Source organism: Convolutriloba macropyga, chromosome 12, assembly GCF_964194025.1.
Source record: "Convolutriloba macropyga chromosome 12, txConMacr16.3, whole genome shotgun sequence".
NCBI lineage: Eukaryota > Metazoa > Xenacoelomorpha > Acoela > Convolutidae > Convolutriloba > Convolutriloba macropyga.
The window spans coordinates 40,652,623-40,678,860 of NC_134479.1; the positions used below are offsets into that span (position 1 = coordinate 40,652,623).

The window sequence follows — 26,238 nt, forward strand, 5'->3', positions numbered from 1 at the left end:
TTTTATAACTACTCGTTTCGATTCAGCGTGAAATTCCAATTTTTCACACGAAGGGGATTAGCAAGATAATGTCTTTATATAAATCTATTTAGGTCATTGATCTTTTCTCATATTACTTTTTACTAATGCCACTTGCCAAAGACGTACATCGGAGCATGACACCCAAGCTGTTCACACGGAGATTAGCAAGATAAACCACCAATGACAAATTAGTCAGGTAATTTACCCTTTCCCACTTTATGCTTTACAAATGTCAATTTCCAAAGACGTACCTCACTGCATGATAACCAAGTTGTTCACACGAAATTGATTAGCACAATAATCTCTTAGTGAGATCATTTATTCTTCCTCCAATGATTAACCTCACAGCATGATACCCAAGCTGTTCACACGAAATGAGTTAGCTCAATAATCTCTTAGTATGGTCATTTTACCTTTCCCGTATTACATTTTACCAATGTTAATTGTCAAAGACGTACCTCACGGCATCATACCCAAGCTGTTCACACGAAGGGGTTAAGCAAGATAATCCCTCAATAATATATAAGTTAGGTCATTGATCCCTCCTACTAGTTTTTTTACAATTGTCAATTTTCAAATACGTACTTCAAAGCGTGATACCCAAGCTGTTCACACGAAAGGGATTACCAAGATAATCCCTCAATAACATATTAGTTTGGATTACTCACGTATGTTCGTCACTACTTCTATTCATTATTTCTTACAACTTATTAAAACCAGTTGATCAAATATCTAGTTTAATATATCTTTTTGTTGTCAGGGAGACTTTGTTTCGTTCTCCTTGTTGCCAGTTTCAAATTGAACATCTAGTGTTGAAGCCGGTAAGCACAAAAATAAACCTGTTGAAATCATCTTTTATTCCTGTTTTTAAACAGTATCATTTTAGCCGGCCAAAAATTTCCTCAGGAGTAGATAACGCAACACTTCACTTCGCTTTCAAATCCAAAAACAAACTGGTAAGTTATTTTTTTTAAAACTTGTTTACGGGATATAAAAATGAGATTTTGTTTGTAGAACGGACCTCGAAATTATCTCAAAGAGGAGGAATCAGCGAATCAATCGTTTTCCGCCCATTTATGAATTATTTCTGAATCAATGTATTCCGAAAAACTGATTTTTTTTCCAAAGAGTTTTATAAAAAAAGGGAGCAGAGAAGTGCAGTTTTTAACCTCATTTACATAACAATCTCAGGAGTTCAAAAACAGTAGAAAGGGCAATATATACAGTACTCAGGCAAATTTTCATATTCCCCTTTTTACAATTTAAAATCAGGTGAATAATTGTTGTAATTTTTTTTCAATATTAACTCTCCTCTTTAGAGAAAATGGCCAGAAAAACTAATCCAAAGGAACGTATCATCTCTACGTATCATCAACTTCTTTCTCACAAACGAAACAGTCACCAACGTTCAAATCCTAGCACCTACGAGGAAGTTGACCTGTGTATCTGGGGAGACTCTCCCGCTCTTCTTAGTGAACTTCAACCGGCTCAACACTTTTTGAGAGATTCGGTTCTTGATATATCCAGAAAAAAGATCACAACATCAAAATAATGGAGATCAATCATGAAATAGTGATAGAAAAATTGGATTAATTTTATAACAAGTTACCCAGTTTAATAAATGTCAATATTTCGTTTGTATTCGTGCTACAGAGTGTTCAAAACCTTGAAGGATACCGCTACTACTACGCAGCAGATAACGTACCCATAACTTTAAGACCCATGGTTCTCTCTGATCACTGAAATCTTAAATTTATCAAATGAAAGGTGAGAGAAGATGGAGTTTTAACAAATCTAATCAATCAACTTCCAGACACGAAATGGAAATTTTATTGTGTTACAAATTTTATCTATTTTGTATTTCTCTTCAGTGTTGTTCCTCTAGGCTGTATCAATCGAAATATTCCATCTATTTTGCTGAAGAATGATCACGTTAAGTCTTTTGTTTCGAATTGTGAAAAAAGTCCTACCAAGACAAATTGTGTATGTTGACGTCTGCTGTCCAACAATTGTGATTTTCATATCTCAGTAACAAAATTGTCTTTTTGCCTGTAATCGAGGAGCGACGAGTATGTTCAGCAGATATTTCAGATTGTTAGTGAAAAATATTGAGTAAACTTGTATTTTTCTCTCAACCAGCTCATCAAGAGCAGGAATATCGTCTTTATGAATTCATTGAAAGGTTTCGTCATCTCTCTTAGTCGCTGAGATAAACAACTGCATCTATTCAATTGTTTTTTGCTGTTACTCAACATTGACTTGCAATTCGTAATTCAATGCACTGAACATACACAAATTGTCTTGACAGGGATTTTTTTTTCACATTTCGAAGCAAAACACTTAACGTGACCATTCTTGAACACAATAGATGGAACATTTCGATTGATGCAGCCTAGAGGAACACCACTGAGGAGAAATACAAAAAAGGTAAAGTTTGCAACGCGATAAAATTTCCATTTTGTGTCTGAACCTTGATTATTTAGATTTGGTAAAATTCCATATTCTCTCGACATTGATTTGATAAATTTGAAATCGGAGTCATCACAGAGAGACTTGGGATTTAAACATATGGGGACGCTATCCGCTGCGTAGTAGTAGCCGAATTCTTCAGGATTTTGCACACTCGAAAAATTGCACCAAACGAAAAATTGATTTGAGCTGATTTGGGGTAACTCGTTATGAGTATAGTCTATTTTTTCTATTACTATTTAATGGTGCATCTACCTTATTTTGAAGTTGTGATCTTTTTTTTCTGGACAATTCAAGAACCGAGTCTCGCAAAAAGTGTTGAGCCGGTTGATGTTCACTATGAGGAGTGGGAGAGTCTCCATAGATACACAGGTCAACTTCCTCGTAAGTGCTAAGAACTGAACGTTGGTGAATTTTCGTTTGTGAGAAAGAAGTTGATGGTACGTAGAGATGATAACAATAATACGTGGAGTTTTTAACAATACATTGATTTAGAAATGGTTAATCAAAAAGACGAAAACAAAAATTGGCTAATTCCTTCTCTTTGAAATTACTCTGAGGTCCATTCTACAAACATAATCTCATTCTTATCTCCCTAAACAGGTTTTAATAGAATTAACTTACCAGTTTGTTTTTGGTTTTGAAAGCGAAGTGAAGTGTTGTGTTATCTACTCCAGAGGGAAATTTCGGCCTGCCAAAATGGTTCAGTTTAAATACAGGAAAAAGGAAGATTTCAATCAGTTTACTTTTTGTGCATAGGGGTTCAGCACTAAGTAATTAATTTGAGAGGGACAACAAGGAGAACGAAACAACATCTCTCTGACAACAAAAAGATAAATTACACTTTAGTAATGTCAATTTCCAAAAATTAACCTCACAGCATGATACCCAAGCTGTTCACACGAAATGAATTAGCACAATAATCTCTTAAAAAGGTCATTTACCCTTTCCCATATAACATTTTACCAATCTCAATTATCACAGACGTACCTCACGGCGTCTTACCCCAGCTGTTCACACGAAGGGGATAAGCAAAATAATCCCTCAATGACATTTTAGTTAGGTCATTGATCCCTCCCCATAATTTGTTTTACTAGTGTCAGTTTTCGAATACGTACTTCACAGCGTGATACGAAAGCTGTTCACACGAAAGGAATTACCAAGATAATCCCTCAATAATATATTAGTTTGGATTACTCATATATGTTGTGACTACTTCTAATCATTATTTCAAACAACTTCTAAAAATCAGTTGATCAAATATTTAGTATAATTTATCTTGTTGTCAGAAAGATTGTGTTTCGTTCGCCTTGTTGCCAATTTCAAATTGACCACTTGGTGTTGAAGCCGGTAAGCATAAAAAGTAAACTGATTTAAGTCATCCTTTGTACCTGTTTTTAAACAGGACGATATTAGCGGGCCAAAAATGCCCTCAGGAGTAGTTAACGCAAAACCTCACTTCGCTTTCAAAACCAAAAACAAACTGGTAAGTTAATTTTTTAAAAAGTTGTTTACGGCAGATAACAATAAGATTATGTTTGTAGAATGGACCTCAAATAGTGATAGAAAAATTGGATTATTTTTATAACAAGTTACCCAGTTTAATTAATGTCAATTTTTCGTTTGTATTCGTGCTACAGAGTGTTCAAAACCCTGAAGGATACCGCTACTACTACGCAGCAGATAACGTACCCATATGTTTAATACCCATGATTCTCTCTGATCACTGAGATCTCAAATTTATCAAATCAAAGGTTAAAGATGGAATTTTAACAAATCTAATCAATCAACGTTCAGACACGAATCTAATCAAATCTAATCAACATTCAGACACGAAATGGAAATTTTATTGAGTTCCAATTTTCTCCTCAAGGGTGTTTCCCTAGGCTGTATCAATCGAATTATTCCATCTATTGTGCTCAAGAATGGTCACGTTAAGTTTTTTGTTTCGAATTGTGAAAAAAATTCCTACCAAGACAACTTGTGTATGTTCCTTCGCCTACAATTTGTATGGTAGTTTTTGTACCACCAATTTGTATGTTCAGTGCATTGGATTACGATTCGTATGGCAGTGTTGAGTAACAGCATAAAACAATGAAATGATGCAGATATTTATCTCAGCAACAAGGAGAGATGACAAAATTTTTCACGGAACACATGAAGACGATTTTCCTGTTGTTGATGAGCTGGTTGAGAGAAAAAAACAAGTTTACTCAATATTTTTCACGAACAATCTAAAATATTTGTTGAACTTACTCGCCGCTCCTCGATTAAAGGCACAACGAAATTTTTGTTACTGGGATATGAATATCACAATCATTGGACAGCAGACATCAACAAGTTCCTCAAAAAAGACCTCGTGTTACATATGTGATCACTTTTTCGATAGATCGAATAATACGGTAATCTATATTAGTCGATCTATCAAACAAATTAATTACATATGTAACCTCGATTTTTTTTTGAGGAATTTGATGACGTCTGCTGTCTAACAATTGTGATTTTCGTATCTCAGTAGCAAAATTGTCTTTGTGCCTTTAATCGAGGAGCGACGAGTAAGTTCAGCAGATATTTCAGATTGTTCGTGAAAAATATTGAGTAAATTCTTATTTTTCTCTCAACCAGCTCATCACGAAGAGGAATATCGTCTTCATGTATTCCTTGAAAATTTATGTCATCTCTCTTTGTCGCTGAGATAAACATCTGCATCAATTCCAATGTTTTATGTTGTTACTCAACACTGCCATACAATTCGTAATCCAAGGCACTGAAAATACACAAGTTGTCTTAACAAGGCTTTTTTTCACAATCCGAAACAAAACACTTAACGTGACCGTTTCTGAGCAAAACAGAAAAAATATTTTGAATGATACAGCCCAGAGGAGTGCCACTGGAGAGAAATACAAAATACGTAAAGTTAGTAACACAATAAAACTTCCAATTCGAGTCTGGACCTTGATCATTTAGATTTAGTAAAATTCCATTTTCTCTTTACTTTGATTTGATAAATTTGAGATCGGAGTCATCAGAGAGAAAGAGAGAGAGAGAGAGAGAAAAAAACTTATTCTCTTTCGAGAACCATTATTATTTTAGCATACACTCTTGATAAGTTTGCATGAATTACAGACACAGCAAATAAAGAATGTGCATGTAATTTCTGGATCGAATGTTGTTCGCATGAGGTAGCTCTTCAGAGCTTTCTTGTTGTAGCTGTCAAAGCCATCGATGATTTTGATTCAGAACGAATAGTTGGCAATTAAAACTTAACGATCGAAGAATGAGATGCTAGCGTGCTTATGGTTGTTCTTTAAAAGCAGGACGTTTGTGAATGATCCGCGCAAACACCGGGAAGGCTCCTGAAATACTACATACTGTGAGTGATCAGTTGCGATAGAAAAGAGAAATTAATATATTCGAGTTGAAAGCAGAGTGGCAGAAAATTCTTGTCTTTAAGTTGCTTCAGGTAAGACGATTTTCGTCCAAATATCCATAAGAAGCAGGAACGCTGGAAATTCTTTAATTTTTAAAGCATGGATACATCGGGATACCACACAGGAAGCCCAAATAAAAGTACGGAGAGGACAAGCCTCCGGTAAAGGTGGAGCTTGACATGAGACGGAGTATTGAAAGGTATTTTCGCCTTCAGATGACCACAATATTAAGGGGGAAATTTGTATGGAGTTCAAAAGTTCAGATGTCTCATGTTCTGTTGCATTGTCAAGATTTCCTTCTTTCACGTTGTAAAGCACGAAAGTTTGCGATGCAGCAACATCGTAGTCGTGTTCAAACATGGGATTTAAAAATATGGAGACGCTATCTGCTGCGTAGTAGTAGCGTAATTCTTCAGGATTTTGCACACTCTGCAGCACAAATCCAAACGAAAAATTGATTTTGGCTGAACTGGATAACTCGTTATGAGTATAGTCTTTTTTTATTACTATTTCATGGTGGATCTCCCTTATTTTGAAGTTGTGATCTTTCTTTCTGGACAATTCAAGAACCGAGTCTCGCAAAAAGTGTTGAGCCGGTTGAAGTTCACTATGAAGAGCGGGAGAGTCTCCATAGATAGACAGCTCAACGTTTTCGTAGGTGCTAGGAATTGAACGTTGGTGACTGACTGTTTTGTTTGTGATGAAGAAGTTGATTATACGTAGAGAACGATGAGAAAAAGCTACTATAAGAAAACTTATTCTTAGTAACCGGAGAGGGTGCAAGTACAGAATCAATCTGTTTTTGTAAAATATCTTCGTCAGGAAATGACTTGGAAAATTTTTAACTTTTTGTGGGAAAATTTTTGTGGAAAACATTTTGTGGGAGGCTTTCGTTGTCCGCTCAAACTGGATTTCTGAAATAAGTTTATTGCAGGAAGAACACCGTTCCATTGGATTAGTTTTTCTGGGCATTTTCTCTAAAAAAGAGTGCAAGATAAGTATTAGTTGCTTGAAATCTGTGAAAGTTTACACGGAATTAAAAAAGCGAAAATGAAAGTAAATGTTAAATTTGAAAAATTTGTCCACGATTCTTCAACTGATTTTTAATTTGTAAAACGGGAAAAAGAAAATTTGCCTAAGTACGTCATATTTTGTCCTTTCTACTGTTTTTTTGATCTCCAGAGATTGTTTTGTAAATGATATTAAAAAATGCACTTCTCTGCTTCCTTTTTATTATTAATCTCTGTGGAAAAAAGAGTTTTTCACAATACATTGATTTAGAAATGGTTCATAAATGGGACAAAAAAGATTGATTCGTTTATTCCTTCTCTTTGAGAAAATTTTGAGGTCCTTTCTACGATTATAATCTTGTTCTTATCTCCCGTAAACAAGTTTTAATAAAATTATTTTACCAGTTTGTTTTTGATTTTAAAATCGGAGTGAAGTGTTGCGTTATCTACTCCAGAGGGAAATTTTGACCTGTTAAAAGGGTCCAGTTTAAATACAGAAAAAGGCCAGTTTCAATCGGTTTCTTTTTTGTGCATGCGAGCTTGCTAAGTGTTCAATTTGAAATTGGCAACAAGGATAAATTAAACTAAATATTTGATCAACTGATTTTTAAAAGTTGTTTGAAATAATGAATAGAAGTAGTGACGAACATACATGAGTAATCCAAACTAACATGTTATTGAGGGATTATCTTGGTAATCCCTTTTGTGTGAACAGCTTTGGTATCACGCTTTGAAGTACGTATTTGAAAATTGACACTAGTAAAACAAATTATGGGGAGGGATCAATGACCTAACTAATATGTTATTGAGGGATTATCTTGCCAACCCCTTTCGTGTGAACAGCTTGGGTATCAAGATTTGAGGTACCTCTTTGACAATTGCCATTGGTAATGTCTAACACGGGAAAGGGTAAATGACCTCACTAATTTGTTATTAAGTGATTATCTTGCTAATCCCGTTCGTGTGAACTGCTTGGGTATCATTTTGTGAGGTACGTCTTTGACAAGTGAAATTTGTAAAGTGTAATATGGGAAAGGGTAAATGACCTTACTGAGAGATTATTGTGCTAATTCACGTCGCGTGAACAGCTTGGGTATCATGCTGTCAGGTTAGTCTTTGGAAGTTGACATTAGTAAAGTGTAATATAGGAAGCGTTAAATGATCTTACTAAGAGAATATTGTGCTAATCAATTTCGTGTGAACAGCTTGGTTATCATGCAGTGAGGTACTTCTTTGGAAATTGACTTTTGTAAATCATAATATTGGAAAGGGTAAATGACCTGATTAATTTGTTATTGGTGGCTTTTCTTGCTAATCTCCTTCGTGTGAACAGCTTGGGTATCATGCTCTGAGGTACGTCTTTGGCAAGTGACATTAGTAAAAGGTAATATGAGAAAAAATAAATGACCTAAGTAGATTCTTATTAAGACATTATCTTGCTAATCCCCTAGGTGTGAAAAATTGGAATTTCATGCTGAATCGAAACGAGTAGTTATCAAAATAATTAAAGCCTCATCTTTTTTACAAACAAAATTTAATTCAGTAGCGGGAAACAGTTCATATATATTTATAAAGGTGAGTCTCAAATAAGTTGTAATTTACACCTAATGCTTTATAAGTTTTTCATTCGGAGATCCGGGGTTCAAGTCCTTGTGGGGTTCTCTTTTGCTAAAATTGATCGTGCATTAATAAAATAGGATGTGGTTTACGTTATTATTCATTATAAATATGTCTAAAATCTAAGTCATCTCAAGTGCCAATGGTTCATTGATAGTGTCTGGGACTCCCATCCGGGGTTCCGGGGTTCGATGCCGGGTGCGGTCCTCTTGTGTCGTCCAATTTTTGGTACATTCTGGTGTACATTGGTATATGGAGTCTGATAGTTGCATGGGTATGTGATAGGTAAGACGGGAGATGACCTATTGCGCATATCACATATACTCGAAGTGTCTTTCAGACTCGGAGAAAACCTTCAGCCATCGATGTCCTGAAGCCCTATTAAAACTGTTTTGTTTCCTTTACAAAACCCGTTTTCCCTTTTTTGACACCTATTGCAACCCCCCCCCCCACATCATCCTTAGAATGATATCATCCATCAGGAATAAACTGTATTTAACAACCAACATCTATCATGAAAAAATTCTAAAAATCTAAATTTAAAACGCAAATGTTTTCAGCTCTAAAATACACACATTTCCTGTTTGAATACACTTAGCAGATTGAATTCTATCAGACATTTTATTTTTCTGTATAGAACGTCAAACCGCTGCAAGTACGCCGAAAAACTCGAACCACTAGGGGTAAGTCAAACGACTTTCAGTTTTTTATAGTTTTTTTTTCAGTTTTTTTACTTTTTAGGTTGATCTAAATCAGATCCATTTTAGCCAGTTTTTTGTGTAGAACTTTGCAAATGGCCTTAATGCAGCCTTTTTTTACTGCTGGGCGATTTCCTTTTGCCTTTTGGACCCGAACTCCGGGATGGCCACCATTTCTTTTGGCAATTTGTGGCCTGCTAATTTTGGGGGTCGGAGGAGATCCTTCCCAGTCGGAGATTGGTTCGTTCTTGACAACCACAGTGGATGAACTTGTTGTCAGAAAATCTTATATTATTTTTGTAACAAAAGAACCAGAATGAAATGTGATTTTGTGTTACGGGTATTTATATCCTTCCCAAATACAAGAGTGCACGGTTTAATGCTCGGGGATTAACACACACCAAATTATTTACGTTTTTGACCAAATTTTCATCCCCACTATGGGGAGTATCTGTCAGAACAGTATGTCGTTCAATAACTCACAAACAAAAATGAACCATTCAAAAATTTTTGTTTAATTTACACTGTTTATCTATATCAATTTCTCATCTTAGATCATTTAAATCTCTACAAGCACTTAATCCCCTAATAACTAAAACATTTTTTTTCACGCTACAGTAAAAATTAATCTTTTGTAAACAAAGTATTCACCAGAATAAATGGCCAAAAGTGGCTACCAAAATATTGGTGTCATGCAGTGAGGAGATACGTCTTTTGAAATTGGAGGGGAGAGGCTATACCTAATGTTATTACATAGGTACATCCTTTTACCCCCCAGGTCTGCTTAACTATTACTACTAACGATAAAGCCAGGCATACAAGCTTTTGTGTTTCTAATTTAGTTCAGTTTGAAATCTAGTGAGCTTAACATAGAAAGAGTGTCGAATAACTGAAAAAAATTCGTTCCCTTATTTTGTTCTGAAAGAGGCAAAAATTGTTTTTCAGTTGACAAATCAGAGAGCATGAAAAGAGTTTTTTTATTACGCATCGTCTGTCAGCGTTTAATTTTTGTCGTGCACAATCTAAAAGTAATTTTTTCTATCGTGTTTAATAGCATTCAGCGACCATTTTTATACAACATTTGATCAGAGGAATCTTTGTAGATCTATTGGTTCATCCGATCGCATGCTCGTGTTCCTTTACATGCTTTTAGCAGGACAATTTGTCAAAAAACCCTATTTTACACGAAAAATTCTAATCACTGGGGTATAATAATGTTCCTTTATGGTTAGTGAAACTCCCTTAAAAAAATTTTCACAAGAGATGTAATTTTTTGACGTGGTCTCCGTAAAAATAAACTATTTGGTTGATTTATGAACTAAAGCTGGAACGGAAAGTTTCAAAAATAAGCCTGTAATTTTAAGACTTATCTGTGCGAAGACATGAAAAGACTTTTTAGGCCAGCCAAAAGTGGTTAAAATGATTGGCTGGTCAAAATTTTGTTTCCCTAACTGACCGATGTCGTTTCTAAATTATGTTAAGTTTTCATTGTTTTTATGTAACATGTCATGTTAATTGTTTTCAGCTATTTATTTATGAGGACTGGTTTTCATACATGATGAAACCCAACTTTTTAAAATTAATCTGATCCAACTGCAGGAGAGTATTAAGTAAAAAATTTCAGCATTGAGCAGAGTTTGGTGGCAGTTTATTTGATTTTGTTTCACCAATAATTCCTTGCAATATATTTATTGACACGGAAGACCCGAATGTTTGGGTCGCATTTCAATTAACTAATAATTTTTGAGCTTATTAGAATTGTCAGATTAACTTAGATACTTTAAATAGACATCTAAAATTTATATTCAAAGCAATCAAAAATTCTGTGAAGACCTTTTGCTTGTCAAATTTTTTACCATAAAACCGCAAATAATGCTGCTTGATTGGATAAAAAATCATTTCGGTCAACTCGTTTTATGGTAGCTTTCATTCCCATCACATGGTCAAGAGATATCAGAAAAAGTTGTATTGTCAACTTAGACAAACGGGATGAGGAATACACGTTGGTAGAAAAGTGCTTAATACCTCATCAAAAACACGAGAAGTACACAATCACAGCTATTGAGAGGATAGAAAATAAACAACTGTGGAGTGGCTTTTGGGCCACGAAGCTCTCTCTGCAACAGGCAGTGGTTAGTGGGCGTATGGAGAGTACTAATGAGTGCGTTCTATTCTATCCTATGAAGAAAACAATCTCTAATCGGAAACAGATTGAGGAAAAAGGATTTGAAGCTGATGAGCTGCGCACAGTTCGTCCTGACAGTCAACAGGTAGGTCATATGGAGTAACTTTGCTTCATTTTGAAAGTTGCTTCATTTCTCCTCAATATTTTTTGTCAATTGCCATTATGGTCTGTTCTATCTCCCTGTCTGATCTCTAGGTTCGAAACAAAAGAAATTTAAAAAAATAAAGTCCATAAATAAAAATAATAAAAATAATAAAATAAAGTCAACAATAAAAACTTCAATATAAAAACCTCTCCACGCGGAAGTTCCTGCTAAGATATATCCTTACTTGAAATACTTTTTTGATTTTTCTTCAATATGGTTTGTGAATTTGTAAATTTGAAAACGGAAGAACAACTGAAACGTGAAGTACAGAGATAAGCACGAAGGTTCTCAATTTCAACTGCGCATAAAGTTGATGCTTTTGTGTAGTTAAGAAACATTTTCTGGCAAAAATTTGGTCCCCTGGTGTGTAGTTTTTTTTCTTGGTTCACAGTGCGTAAATTGTACCTTTATTTATCATGGACTTTAGTAACACTGCTTTGCATGCAAAGTCATGCAGTTAAAAAAATAGCTAGTAAAGACCACATTTTTAGTGTCCTGTTTCTTTCCACCAAATTATTTAAACTATCTTTAAACAATCTTAGCCCCAACTTCAAACCCTTGTATCATTTAATATCTTAAAAATTTTACCATTCTCATCTTTCACACCAATTAAAATTTGATATCAAAATGGGCTAAGATGATTGACTTGAAAAAATCGTTACACACCCAGACTACTATATGCATTACATAATGCCAAACCTCATTACAGCGCTCATGAAATCTGCCATTAAAAAGAATACAAGACGAAAACACACCACAAAATAAGCAAAAACAAAAACCACAGCAAAAACTCAAAATCTAAATTTAAATGCAATCAGATAAAACCTTAACTACACAAATTTACTTTTTTTAAAACTAAACAGCAGATGGGACTGTGTAAACCATGAGCTTTACTGTGTAAACCATGAGCTTCTCGGTTCGGCATGCACTTAAGTCAAGCACTAAAAAAATAGCTAGTAAAGACCATATTTGTAGATTCCTGTTTTTTCGACCATATTAATTAAAACTATCTTTTAACCATCTTATCGCCAATTTCTAAACCTTGTACCATTTAATATCTGAAACATTTAATCATTCTCATATTTGACAACAGTTAAAATTAGATCTCAAAATGGGCTAATCAAGAAAACACTGGTTATGATAATAGTTATTATAAGTAATGTTAAACAAGGAGGCTCGTAAAAGTGCGTTCGCATATGATGTTCCGACCAGGGCTCATCTACATTTTTGACTTAGTTTTCAACCAGATGAATCTAAAGTGAGATAATCAAAAATAAATGATTGAGTTGAAAAAGTTCGTTATACACCCAAACTAATATATGCATTACATAATGCCACACCTCATTACAGTGCTTGCGAAACCTGCGATTAAAAAGAATACAAGACAAAAACAAACAACAAGATAAGCAAAAACAAAAACTCCACAGCAAAAACTCAAAATCTAAATTTAGAGTAACAACGTCAAAATGCAATCAGATAAAACCTTAACAACACAAATATACTCTTTTAAAAACTAGACAGCAGATGGGACTGTGTAAAACCATGAGCTTTACTGTGTAAACAATGAGTTTTTCTGTTCTGTATGCACTTAAGTCAAGCATTTAAAAAAATAGCTGGTAAATACCACATTTTTAGAGTCCTGTTTTTTCAACCATATTAATTAAAACTCTCTTTTAACTATCTTAGCCCAAATTTCAATCCTTTGTACCATTTAAAATCTGAAAAATTTAATTATTCTCATATTTCACACCAATTAAAATTCCATCTCAAAAGGAGCTAATCAAGAAACCACTGGTTATGATTTTAGTTATTATAAGTAAAGTTAAAGAAAGGGTCTCGTAAAATTGTGTTCGCACTTGATGTTCCGACCAGGGCTCATCTACATTTTTGACTTGATTTTCAACCAAATGAATCTAAAATGAGATAATCAAAAATAGCTGATCGAGTTGAAAAAATTCGTGATAAATCCAAACTGTTATGCATTACATAATGCCATACCTCATTAAAGCAATCACGAAATCTGCCGGTAAAAACAACTTAAGAATAAAACAAACAACAAAATGAGCAAAAGCAAAAATTCCACAGCAAAAACACATTATCGATATTTAAAGTAAAATCAGATAAAATCTTAACTAAACAAAGTTGCTCTTTTAAAACTGAACAGCAGACTAGACGTTTTCTGATTGAGACAAGGTAACAAATCGACAAAATGAAGAAATAATGGGGCATTTTTCAAAGTTCAAATTTTTTAATACAAATAATTTCAATTGTCTTAAAAATTAGTAGAGTTTAACAAAATAAATCCTGATAAATTTACAAAAGAGTCATTGCGAAAACAATAAGACCTGTCTTTGGTTCGACTTAGCCATACAAACGGAGTAAACAAAATTGAAAAACTCAAAATATACAAACAATTAGCAAAAACACAAATTATTGAAGCCATCAAAATCAATAGCTATTTCTCTGAATTTTGTTTTTACTTCAATAGTTCTTTATATTAATTCGGCTACAATTATTCTCGAGGAATAAATAAAGCCACTTGGGTCTCACTTGAAAATAGTTGGATTCTCATTACACGAATGTGCTAAAGAAGAGAAAAAGAAGCACAAATAATGATCACTTAATAAACTTTTATGAAAAAGCATTTTGTCCAACAGACAAAACATCAGTTACGAAATAAAATTAGCAGACACGTTAATGTCCGAGTTAAATTGAATTGGATGGGACCTCTAAATGATGAGAATAAATTACAAGTTGACGAACGGAACAGCAAAAACTGCGAAAAACAATAATATAAGAATATTAACTTTCCAGAAAAGTCAATAAGTAAGCTACGTTATGCCTCAATGGCAAAACAATGATGTCTGTTTTTCGTAAGTTATTGTTTATAGGACATCAAAATAAGACTTATAACTGTGAAAACAACGACAAAACGACAAAATGCAGACAAAACCAAAATTTTAGTAGAAAATGCGAGAAGAAAGTGTCGAAGATATATAAAACCATGAGGTTTTCTCTGAAAACTTCAACTATGATCTCATAAACGTCTTCTTTAAGCCAATAGCAATTACCAATATCAGGGTAATGTAATAAGATTTCAACAAAACAGAAAAAATTTTAAAAAATTATCTAAAAATTCGAAAAAAAGTTTGAAAATTCGTAGAATCGAAGTCATTAACTAATAGTTAGAAAATAAAATTGCTTGCTGGATTAAATTGGGCTACACTGGAAAGGAAGTGGTACTGTCATTACTGGGACTGACTTACAAAACTTAAACTTAAGATCAGTTAATGGTCAAAGGAAATTCGACAAATTTTAGTTAAAGTCTTATCAGCCCTTAGCTCTCCACTCAAAGCACTAGATGGGTTCATATAAAGCTTATTTGGAAGCTCATTGTAACTATAAACAACAACTCTCTGTCAAACCACTACAAAATTTTAGTAGTACAATTTCAAAAATTTCCTTCAAAATTACAAAAACTCAGAGTCAAAGCCAAAAAAATGACCAATTCGTTGAAAACGAATTTTTTGTTCATTGGGCCTCATTTGTCTGAAGCGTGAAACGTAATTTTGAGTTTTTATGTTTATAGAAAAAATCTCAATTTGAACTAAAAGTACATTAAAATGAACAGTTTGATGCCAAATACGCGTGTTCACACAAAATTTAAACCTCGATAACTCATCCAAAAAAACAAAAATAAAAAAAAACCTTTTTAACTACGAATTCTACGCTGGACGAACTTTTAAAAGATGCTAATCACATTTCTCTAAGAGGAAAATATCGATCGGTCAAAACTGAGCGAACAAAAAAACACATTTTAGTATATAGTTCCTCCCCCTTACTTGTTGGGTCGGAACAATAAACGAATGAAGTTTGAAAATTAAAATCATGATCTCCTCTACTCACAACTGACTGATTTCACTACGATTTTCATCTCAACCTAATTTCCTTGATAATTTCAAATGTGAAAACAGAGATTTTCCAATGCATTTTGGTTCCAATAGGGGCTATGAAGAATTGTTGAACCTTCAATTCTACCCTAACTGACCAAAAAACTCTGCCAGATTCAGACACGCAAATAAAACATTCTGATTAAAATGACTTCTTCAGCTCAACTTATCACCTCACCTTGAATCTAGAATTTCGAGGACATAATTTTGATTGTTGTTTTTATTGAATGTACTATTAGCGGATTGGGCAATTGCTCTGCGATCGCTGAACTTAAAAGATTGAATTTAACTTAAACTTTAGGAATTGGTTATTCGCGATGCGAATGCCTATTCTGCTTGAAAGTTTACTTTTGAAAAGCAGTTGACTAACTTAAATTGCAACTATGTTATTTGAGTTGAGTGCAGACAAGAGAAGTGAATTAAAAATTAAACAAATTTGAGATTGGGAGGAAGTTATTAAGATCGTGAGTTATTCACCCGCGAAAGTGGAAATCAGTTTTTCCTGTCTACAAACTGAACAAATGTGAAATGATGATCAGATGACTGATGACAAAAACGAACTAAATGAACAGCCCTTGAATTTGAGAAAAAAACTAACTAAGAACTGAGTGCTGTAATGGGTATTCTAATGACAAACATTCAGTCCTTATGACGTATCCCTTTTTGAAGAAATTAATAAGTATTAATACATTAAATCTGAAAAATAGTACTTTTTCACCGGTTATATAATAGTAAAAATTTAATTTAATAAAGCCAAACATAAAGTTTGAAGAGTTATTAAATAGTTTTATTCCGAACTATTCGCTTGCTGTTCTGCCTCAAGTACCGTCATTTCTCTCTCCAAAGATAGGTTGGGATTAGTTTCGTTCGGGTTTCTGGGAGAGATTACACCAATGAAGGATGTGTCAGAAACAGGAAATTCAATAAAATACCCATGTGTATCCTGTATATCCTGAATAATGGATTGCGTTTGCTGGTCAGATGTCCTCTTTTGCTTCTTTATTTGCCTTTTGCTTCACCGCACAGATGATGTGTCATATTCGGAAGTATCGCTAACTTGTTTTGAACGACGGGCAAAAACTTTAGAGGGTCATGAAAATAACAAATACTTAACGTAGATTCAAACATAGGCCAAAGTATTTCTGTTAAACGTACACTATGGTACCACAAAGCTGTATTCAGCACAACTGCGCTCTTTAAGCGTTTTTCTAAGCTCAAAGCGTGTGATCTGCGCAGAGACAAAAATAAATGCTGGAAACTTTTATTTTTGGACTAGATTTCATTCTGGTTTTCTCCACTCACACAGAACAGTTGGTGAAACTGATGATTTCTTTTACTGTTTGTGTTTGCCACGCTGTTGCAATTTGACTGGATTAATAATAAACTTCAAAACTACCTAGCAAACCCTACTTTTATCGAAGAAAAAATAAATTTGGACACAAAATTACTCCATCCTGAAATCAAATTTTTGACCAAAAAATTTACATAATGGAGCCCTTAGCTAGTGGTTGTTTCTACTTATTAAACGGAAATTATACGTAGGCTACTTACCAGATATCTTAATGTAAACTTGATGAAATCCATCGAAATTTCATAGATGAAAGAAAGGTGTTTCGAAATGTGACACGTTTACACGTTTGTTCAACAATGATTAAATTTGAGTTTGCTTTAAACATTAGAGAGAACAAAAGTGATAAATTTTAAGCTTTACTGTGTAAACCATTAGCTTTTCTGTTCTGCATGCAAAGTCAGTCACTTAAAAAAAACTAGTAAAGACAATTTTTTTAATGTCCTTTCTTCCGCCATTTTATTGAAAACTATATTTTAACCATCTTATCCCATCTTCAAACCCTTTTTCCATTTAAAATTATAAAAATTTAACCATTCTCATATTTCACACCAATAGAAATTTGATCTCGAAATGGGCTAATCAAGAACACACTGGTTATGATGTTAGTTATTAAAAGTAAAGCTAAACAAGGAGGCTCGGAAAAGTGCGTTCGCACATGATGTTCCGTCCAGGGCTCAATTACCTTTTCGACCTAATTTTCAACCAAATGATTAAAAAAAGACATAACCAAAAGTAGATGATTGAGTTGAAAAAAATCGTTACAAACCCAAACTACTATTACATGATGCCAAACCTCATTACAGCGCTTGCGAAGCCTGCGATTAAAAAGAGTACGAAACAAAAACAAACAACAAAATAAGCAAAAACAAAAACTCCACAGCAAAAACTCAATATCTAAATTTAAAGTAACAACGTCCAAATGCAATCGAATAAAACCCTAACTACACAAATTTACTCTTTTAAATAATCAAACTGCAGATAGGACTTTTTCCGATGAGACAAGGTAACAAATCGACAAAAAAAAGAAATAATGCATTTTTCAAAATCCAAATTTTTTGAAACAAATAAATTCAATTGTCCTAAAAATTAGTAAAGTTTAACAAAAAAATTACAAAAGAGTCATTGCGAAAACAATAAGAATTGTCTTTGGTTTGACTTAGCCATAGAAACGGAGTAAACAATCTTGAAAAACTCAAAATATACAAACAATTAGCGAAAAAACAAATAATTGCAGCCATCAAAACCAAAAACTACTAAATGAATATTGTTTTTTATTTCAATATTTCTTTTTTAATAAATCGGCGAGAATTATTCTCGAGGATTAAATAATTCACTTGGGTCTCATTTGAGAATAATTGGGTTCTCATTACGCGAATGTGCTAAAGAAGAGAAAAAGAAACACAAATTTTGATCACTCAGTATACTTTTATGAAAAAGCATATAGTGAAAAACAAAACATCACTTACGACATAAAATTAGTAGGAGTGCCAATATCTGAGTTAAATCGAAATGAATGGGACCTCTAAATGATGAGACAAAATTACAAGTTGACGAAAGGAACAAAAAACTGCAAAAGACCACAATGTAAGAAAATTCACTTTCAACAGAAGGCAATAAAAACAAAACGTTATGCCTCGAGTTCAAGACAATCATGTCTGTGGTTCATAGGTCATTGTTTATAGGATATCACAATAAGTCTTATCACTATGAAAGCAGCGACAAAATGCAGCCAAAAACCAAAACTTTAGTAAAAATGTGAGAGAAGAAAGTGTCGGAGACTTATAAACCATGAGCATTTTCTGAAAACTTCATCTATGATCCCATAAACGTCTTCATAAAACCAATGACAAGAACCAATATCAGGGTAATGTAATAAGATTTCAAAAAAGGATTGTAGAAAGAAAGTATCTAAAATTTTTAAAAAGTTTTTGGAAGGCTCTTTTCGGAAGGCTCTAAAAATTTGCATTTAAGGCTCATTAGAAAGCTCATTGTACTTATAACCAAAGACTCTGTGTCATTGCACTACAAAGATTTTTTAGTAGGATCACAAAAACTTGTTCGGACTTACAAAAACTCAGAGTCAAAGCCAAAAGAGCATGACCGATTCGTTGAAAACAAATTTTTTGTTCTTTGGGCCTCATTTGTCTGTAGCGTGAAACGTAATTTTGAGTTACTATGTTTAAAGAAACAAATCTCAATTTGAACAAAAATTACGCTAAAAGTGAACAAAATGACGCCAAATCAAACGAAATTTAAACCTCGATAACTCTTCAAAAAACGACATTTTAAAAAAATGTTTTTAATTACGAATTCTACGCTGGACGAGCTTTTAAAAGATTCCATTCACAATTATCTACGAAAAACATATCGATCGAGCAAAATTGAATGAATAAAAAACCCATTTGAGTATATAGTTCCTCCCACCAATTATTGGGTGGATACAATAAATGGATGAATTTGAAAATTAAAATCATGATCTCGTTTATTCACACCTGACTGATTTCACTCCAATTTTCTTCTCAACTTAATTTCCCTGTTAAAATCAAATGTGAAACCAGAGAGTTCCCAATGCATTTTGGTTCCAATAAGGGCTATGAAGAATTGTTGAACCTTCAATTCTACCCTAACTGACCAAAATACTCTGCCAGATTCAGACACGCAATTAAAACATTCTGAGTAAAATGACTTCTTCAGCTCAATTTATCACCTCACCTTGAAACTAAAATTTCGAGGAAATAATTCTGATAGTACAATTATTGAATGTACTATTAGTGGATTGGGCAATTGCGTTGCGATTGCCGAACTTAAAAGAATGAATTTGAATTCAACTTTACGAATTGGTTATTCGAGATGCGAATGTCTATTGTGCTATGAAGTTTACTTTTGAAAAGCAGTTGACTAGATTGAGTTGCAACTGAGTTCTTTGAGCGCAAATAAACAGAGTGAATTAAGATTTTAGAAAATTGAGATTGGGCGGTTGATCATGAGTTATTCAAGCACGAAAGAGGATTTCAGTATTGTTTTACATGCATGAACAGACAATTTACTGTCTACAAATTGAACAAATGTGAAATGAAGATCAGATGACTGATGCCAATAATGAACTGAATGAACTTCCCTTGAAATTGGGGAAAAACTAACTAACTGACACACGACGGGCAAAAACTTTAGAGGGTCATGAAAATAACAAATACTTAACGTAGATTCAAACATAGGCCAAAGTATTTCTGTTAAACGTACACTATGGTACCACAAAGCTGTATTCAGCACAACTGCGCTCTTTAAGCGTTTTTCTAAGCTCAAAACATGTGATCTGCGCAAAGACAAAAATAAATGCTAGAAACTTTTATTTTTGGACTAGATTTCATTCTGGTTTTCTCCACTCACACAGAACAGTTGGTGAAACTGATGATTTCTTTTACTGTTTGTGTTTGCCACGCTGTTGCAATTTGACTGGATTAATAATAAACTTCAAAAACTACCTAGCAAACCCTACTTTAACGAAGAAAAAATAAATTTGGACACAAAATTACTCCATCCTGAAATCAAATTTTTGACCAAAAAATTTACATAATGGAGCCCTTAGCTAGTGGTTGTCTCTACTTATTAAACGGAAATTATACGTAGGCTACTTACCAGATATCTTAATGTAAACTTGATGAACTCCATCGAAGTTTCATAGATGAAAGAAAGGTGTTTCGAAATGTGACACGTTTACACGTTTGTTCAACAATGATTAAATTTGAGTTTGCTTTAAACATTAGAGAGAACAAAAGTGATAAATTTTAAGCTTTACTGTGTAAACCATTGGCTTTTCTGTTCTGCATGCAAAATCAGTCACTTAAGAAAAACTAGTAAAGACAATATTTTTAGTGTCCTTTCTTCCGCCATATTATTGAAAACTATATTTTAACCATCTTATCCCATCTTCAAACCCTTGTACCATTTATTATCTTAAAAATCTAACCATTCTCATATTTCACACCAAAAAAATTGGGCTAATCAAGATCACACTGGTTATGATGTTAGTTATTAAAAGCAAAGCTAAACAAGGAGGCTCGGAAAAGTGCGTTTGCACATGATGTTCCGACCAGGGCTCATCTACATTTTCGACCTAATTTTCAACCAAATGAATAAAAAAAGACATAACTAAAAATAGATGATTGAGTTGAAAAAAATCGTTACAAACCTAAACTACTATTACATAATGCCAAACCTCATTACAGTGCTTGCGAAGCCTGCGATTAAAAAGAGTACAAAACAAAAACAAACAACAAAACAAGCAAAAACAAAAACTCCACAGCAAAAACTCAATATCTAAATTTAAAGTAACAACGTCAAAATGCAATCGGATAAAACCCTAACTACACAAATTTACTCTTTTAAATAATCAAACATAGATAGGACTTTTTCCAATGCGACAAGGTAACAAATCGAAAAAAAGAGAAATAATGAGGCATTTTTCAAAATCCAAATTTTTTGAAACAAATAAATTCAATTGTCCTAAAAATTAGTAGAGTTTAACAAAAAAATTACAAAAGAGTCATTGCGAAAACAATAAGACTTGTGTTTGGTTTGACTTAGCCATAGAAAGGGAGTAAACAATCTTGAAAAAGTCAAAATATACAAACAATTAGCGAAAACACAAATAATTGCAGCCATCAAAACCAAAAACTACTTAAATGAATATTGTTTTTTGTTTCAATATTTCTTTTTAATAATTCGGCTACAATTATACTCGAGGATTAAATAAATCACTTGGGTCTCATTTGAAAACAATTGGGTTCTCATTACGCGAATGTGCTAAAGAAGGGAAAAAGAAACACAAATTTTGATCACTCAGTATTCTTTTATGGAAAAGCATATAGTGAAAAAAAACATCATTTACGACTTAGAATTAGTAGGAGTGCCAATATCTGAGTTAAATCGAAATGAACGGGACCTCTCAATGATGTGAATAAATTACAAGCAGACTAAAGGAACAAAAAACTGCAAAAGACCACAATGTAAGAAAATTCACTTTCAACAGAAGGCAATAAAAACAAAACGTTATGCCTCGAGTTCAAGACAATCATGTCTGTGGTTCATAGGTCATTGTTTATAGGATATCACAATAAGTCTTATCACTATGAAAGCAGCGACAAAATGCAGCCAAAAACCAAAACTTTAGTAAAAAAGTGAGAGGAGAAAGTGTCGGAGACTTATAAACCATGAGCATTTTCTGAAAACTTCATCTATGATCCCATAAACGTCTTCATAAAGCCAATGACAAGTACCAATATCAGGGTAATGTAATAAGATTTCAAAAAAATGATTGTAGAAAGAAAGTATCTAAAATTTTTAAAAAGTTTTTGGAAGGCTCTTTTCGGAAGGCTCTAAAAATTTGCATTTAAGGCTCATTAGAAAGCTCATTGTACTTATAACCAAAGACTCTGTGTCATTGCACTACAAAATTTTTTAGTAGGATCACAAAAATTTGTTCGGACTTACAAAAACTCAGAGTCAAAGCCAAAAGAGCATGACCGATTCGTTGAAAACGAATATTTGTTCTTTGGGCCTCATTTGTCTGTAGCGTGAAACGTAATTTTGAGTTACTATGTTTAAAGAAACAAATCTCAATTTGAACAAAAATTACGCTAAAGTGAACATAATGACGCCAAATCAAACGAAATTTAAAGTTCGATAACTCTTCAAAAAACGACATTCAAAAAATGTTTTTAATTAGGAATTCTACGCTGGACGAGCTTCTAAAAGATTCCACTCACAATTCTCTACGACAAACATATCGATCGAGCAAAGTTGAATGAATAAAAAACCCATTTGAGTATATAGTTCCTCCCCCCAAATGTTTGGTGGATACAATAAATGGATGAATTTGAAAATTAGAATCATGATCTCGTTTATTCACACCTGACTGATTTCACTCCAATTTTCTTCTCAACTTAATTTCCCTGTTAAAATCAAATGTGAAACCAGAGAGTTCCCAATGCAATTTGGCTCCAATAAGGGCTATGAAGAATTGTTGAACCTTCAATTCTACCCTAACTGACCAAAATACTCTGCCAGATTCAGACACGCAATTAAAACATTCTGAGTAAAATGACTTCTTCAGCTCAACTTATCACCTCACCTTGAATCTAAAATTTCGAGGAAATAATTCTGATAGTACAATTATTGAATGTACTATTAGTGGATTGGGCAATTGCGTTGCGATTGCCGAACTTAAAAGAATGAATTTGAATTCAACTTTAGGAATTGGTTATTCGAGATGCGAATGTCTATTGTGCTATGAAGTTTACTTTTGAAAAGCAGTTGACTAGATTGAGTTGCAACTGAGTTCTTTGAGCGCAAATAAACAGAGTGAATTAAGAATTTAAAAAAATGAGATTGGGCGGTTGATCATGAGTTATTCAAGCACGAAAAAGGATTTCAGTATTGTTTTACATGCATGAACAGACAATTTACTGTCTACAAATTGAACAAATGTGAAATGAAGATCAAATGACTGATGCCAAAAATGAACTGAATGAACTTCCCTTGAAATTGGGGAAAAACTAACTAACTGACACACGACGGGCAAAAACTATAGAGGGTCATGAAAATAACAAATACTTAACGTAGATTCAAACATAGGCCAAAGTATTTCTGTTAAAGGTACACTATGGTACCACAAAGCTGTATTCAGCACAACTGCGCTCTTTAAGCGTTTTTCTAAGCTCAAAACATGTGATCTGCGCAAAGACAAAAATAAATGCTAGAAACTTTTATTTTTGGACTAGATTTCATTCTGGTTTTCTCCACTCACACAGAACAGTTGGTGAAACTGATGATTTCTTTTACTGTTTGTGTTTGCCACGCTGTTGCAATTTGACTGGATTAATAATAAACTTCAAAAACTACCTAGCAAACCCTACTTTAACGAAGAAAAAATAAAATTGGACACAAAATTACTCCATCCTGAAATCAAATTTTTGACCAAAAAATTTACATAATGGAGCTTTTAGCTAGTGGTTGTTTCTACTTATTAAACGGAAATTATACGTAGGCTACTTACCAGATATCTTAATGTAAACTTGATGAACTCCATCGAAGTTTCATAGATGAGAGAAAGGTGTTTCGAAATGTGACACGTTTACACGTTTGTTCAACAATGATTAAATTTGAGTTTGCTTTAAACATTAGAGAGAACAAAAGTGATAAATTTTAAGCTTTACTGTGTAAACCATTAGCTTTTCTGTTCTGCATGCAAAGTCAGTCACTTAAGCAAAACTAGTAAAGACAATATTTTTAGTGTCCTTGCTTCCGCCATATTATTGAAAACTATATTTTAACCATCTTATCCCATCTTCAAACCCTTGTACCATTTATTATCTTAAAAATCTAACCATTCTCATATTTCACACCAAAAAAAATTTGATCTCGAAATGGGCTAATCAAGATCACACTGGTTATGATGTTAGTTATTAAAAGTAAAGCTAAACAAGGAGGCTCGGAAAAGTGCGTTCGCACATGATGTTCCGACCAGGGCTCATCTACATTTTCGACCTAATTTTCAACCAAATGAATAAAAAAGACATAACTAAAAATAGATGATTGAGTTGAAAAAAATCGTTACAAACCTAAACTACTATTACATAATGCCAAACCTCATTACAGTGCTTGCGAAGCCTGCGATTAAAAAGAGTACAAAACAAAAACAAACAACAAGACAAGCAAAAACAAAAACTCCACAGCAAAAACTCAATATCTAAATATAAAGTAACAACGTCGAAATGCAATCGGATAAAACCCTAACTACACAAATTTACTCTTTTAAATAATCAAACATAGATAGGACTTTTTCCAATGCGACAAGGTAACAAATCGAAAAAAAAAAGAAATAATGAGGCATTTTTCAAAAACCAAATTTTTTGAAACAAATAATTTCAATTGTCCGAAAAATTAGTAGAGTTTAACAAAAAAATTACAAAAGAGTCATTGCGAAAACAATAAGACTTGTGTTTGGTTTGACTTAGCCATAGAAAGGGAGTAAACAATCTTGAAAAACTCAAAATATACAAACAATTAGCGAAAACACAAATAATTGCAGCCATCAAAACCAAAAACTACTTAAATGAATATTGTTTTTTGTTTCAATATTTCTTTTTAATAATTCGGCTACAATTATACTCGAGGATTAAATAAATCACTTGGGTCTCATTTGAAAACAATTGGGTTCTCATTACGCGAATGTGCTAAAGAAGGGAAAAAGAAACACAAATTTTGATCACTCAGTATTCTTTTATGGAAAAGCATATAGTGAAAAAAAAACATCACTTACGACTTAGAATTAGTAGGAGTGCCATTATCTGAGTTAAATCGAAATGAACGGGACCTCTCAATGATGTGAATAAATTACAAGCAGACTAAAGGAACAAAAAACTGCAAAAGACCACAATGTAAGAAAATTCACTTTCAACAGAAGGCAATAAAAACAAAACGTTATGCCTCGAGTTCAAGACAATCATGTCTGTGGTTCATAGGTCATTGTTTATAGGATATCACAATAATTCTTATGACTTTGAAATCAGCGACAAAATTCGGCCAAAAACCAAAACCTTAGTAAAAAAAGTGAGAGAGGAAAGTGTCGGAGACTTATAAACCATGAACATTTTCTGAAAATTTCATCTATGATCCCATAAACGTCTTCATAAAGCCAATGGCAAGTACCAATATCAGGGTAATGTAATAAGATTTCAAAAAAATTTGTAGAAAGAAAGTATCTAAAAATTTTTAAAAATTTTTTGAAGGCTCATTTCGGAAGGCTCTAAAAATTTTCATTTAAGGCTCATTAGAAAGCTCATTGTACTTATAACCAAAGACTCTGTGTCATTGCACTACAAAGATTTTTTAGTAGGATCACAAAAATTTGTTCGGACTTACAAAAACTCAGAGTCAAAGCCAAAAGAGCATGACCGATTCGTTGAAAACGAATATTTGTTCTTTGGGCCTCATTTGTCTGTAGCGTGAAACGTAATTTTGAGTTACTATGTTTAAAGAAACAAATCTCAATTTGAACAAAAATTACGCTAAAGTGAACATAATGACGCCAAATCAAACGAAATTTAAAGTTCGATAACTCTTCAAAAAACGACATTCAAAAAATGTTTTTAATTAGGAATTCTACGCTGGACGAGCTTCTAAAAGATTCCACTCACAATTCTCTACGACAAACATATCGATCGAGCAAAGTTGAATGAATAAAAAACCCATTTGAGTATATAGTTCCTCCCCCCAAATGTTTGGTGGATACAATAAATGGATGAATTTGAAAATTAGAATCATGATCTCGTTTATTCACACCTGACTGATTTCAATCCAA

At 33.3% G+C, this 26,238-nt stretch overlaps 2 protein-coding genes across 2 annotated transcripts in view; one reads left to right on the plus strand and one right to left on the minus strand.

Moving 5' to 3' along the window:
• Nucleotides 1-26,238, minus strand: part of LOC142350815 (acetyl-CoA acetyltransferase B, mitochondrial-like) — a 406,383-nt gene that overhangs the window by 179,737 nt on the left and 200,408 nt on the right. The gene's annotated exons all lie outside the window — the stretch shown is intronic.
• LOC142351226 (uncharacterized) overlaps nt 1-26,238 on the plus strand; it is a 55,740-nt gene that overhangs the window by 11,643 nt on the left and 17,859 nt on the right. The window contains exon 3 of the mRNA XM_075403361.1: nt 11,170-11,516. Coding sequence (XP_075259476.1) covers nt 11,170-11,516 — 347 coding nt within the window. The remainder of the gene's footprint in view (nt 1-11,169; nt 11,517-26,238) is intronic.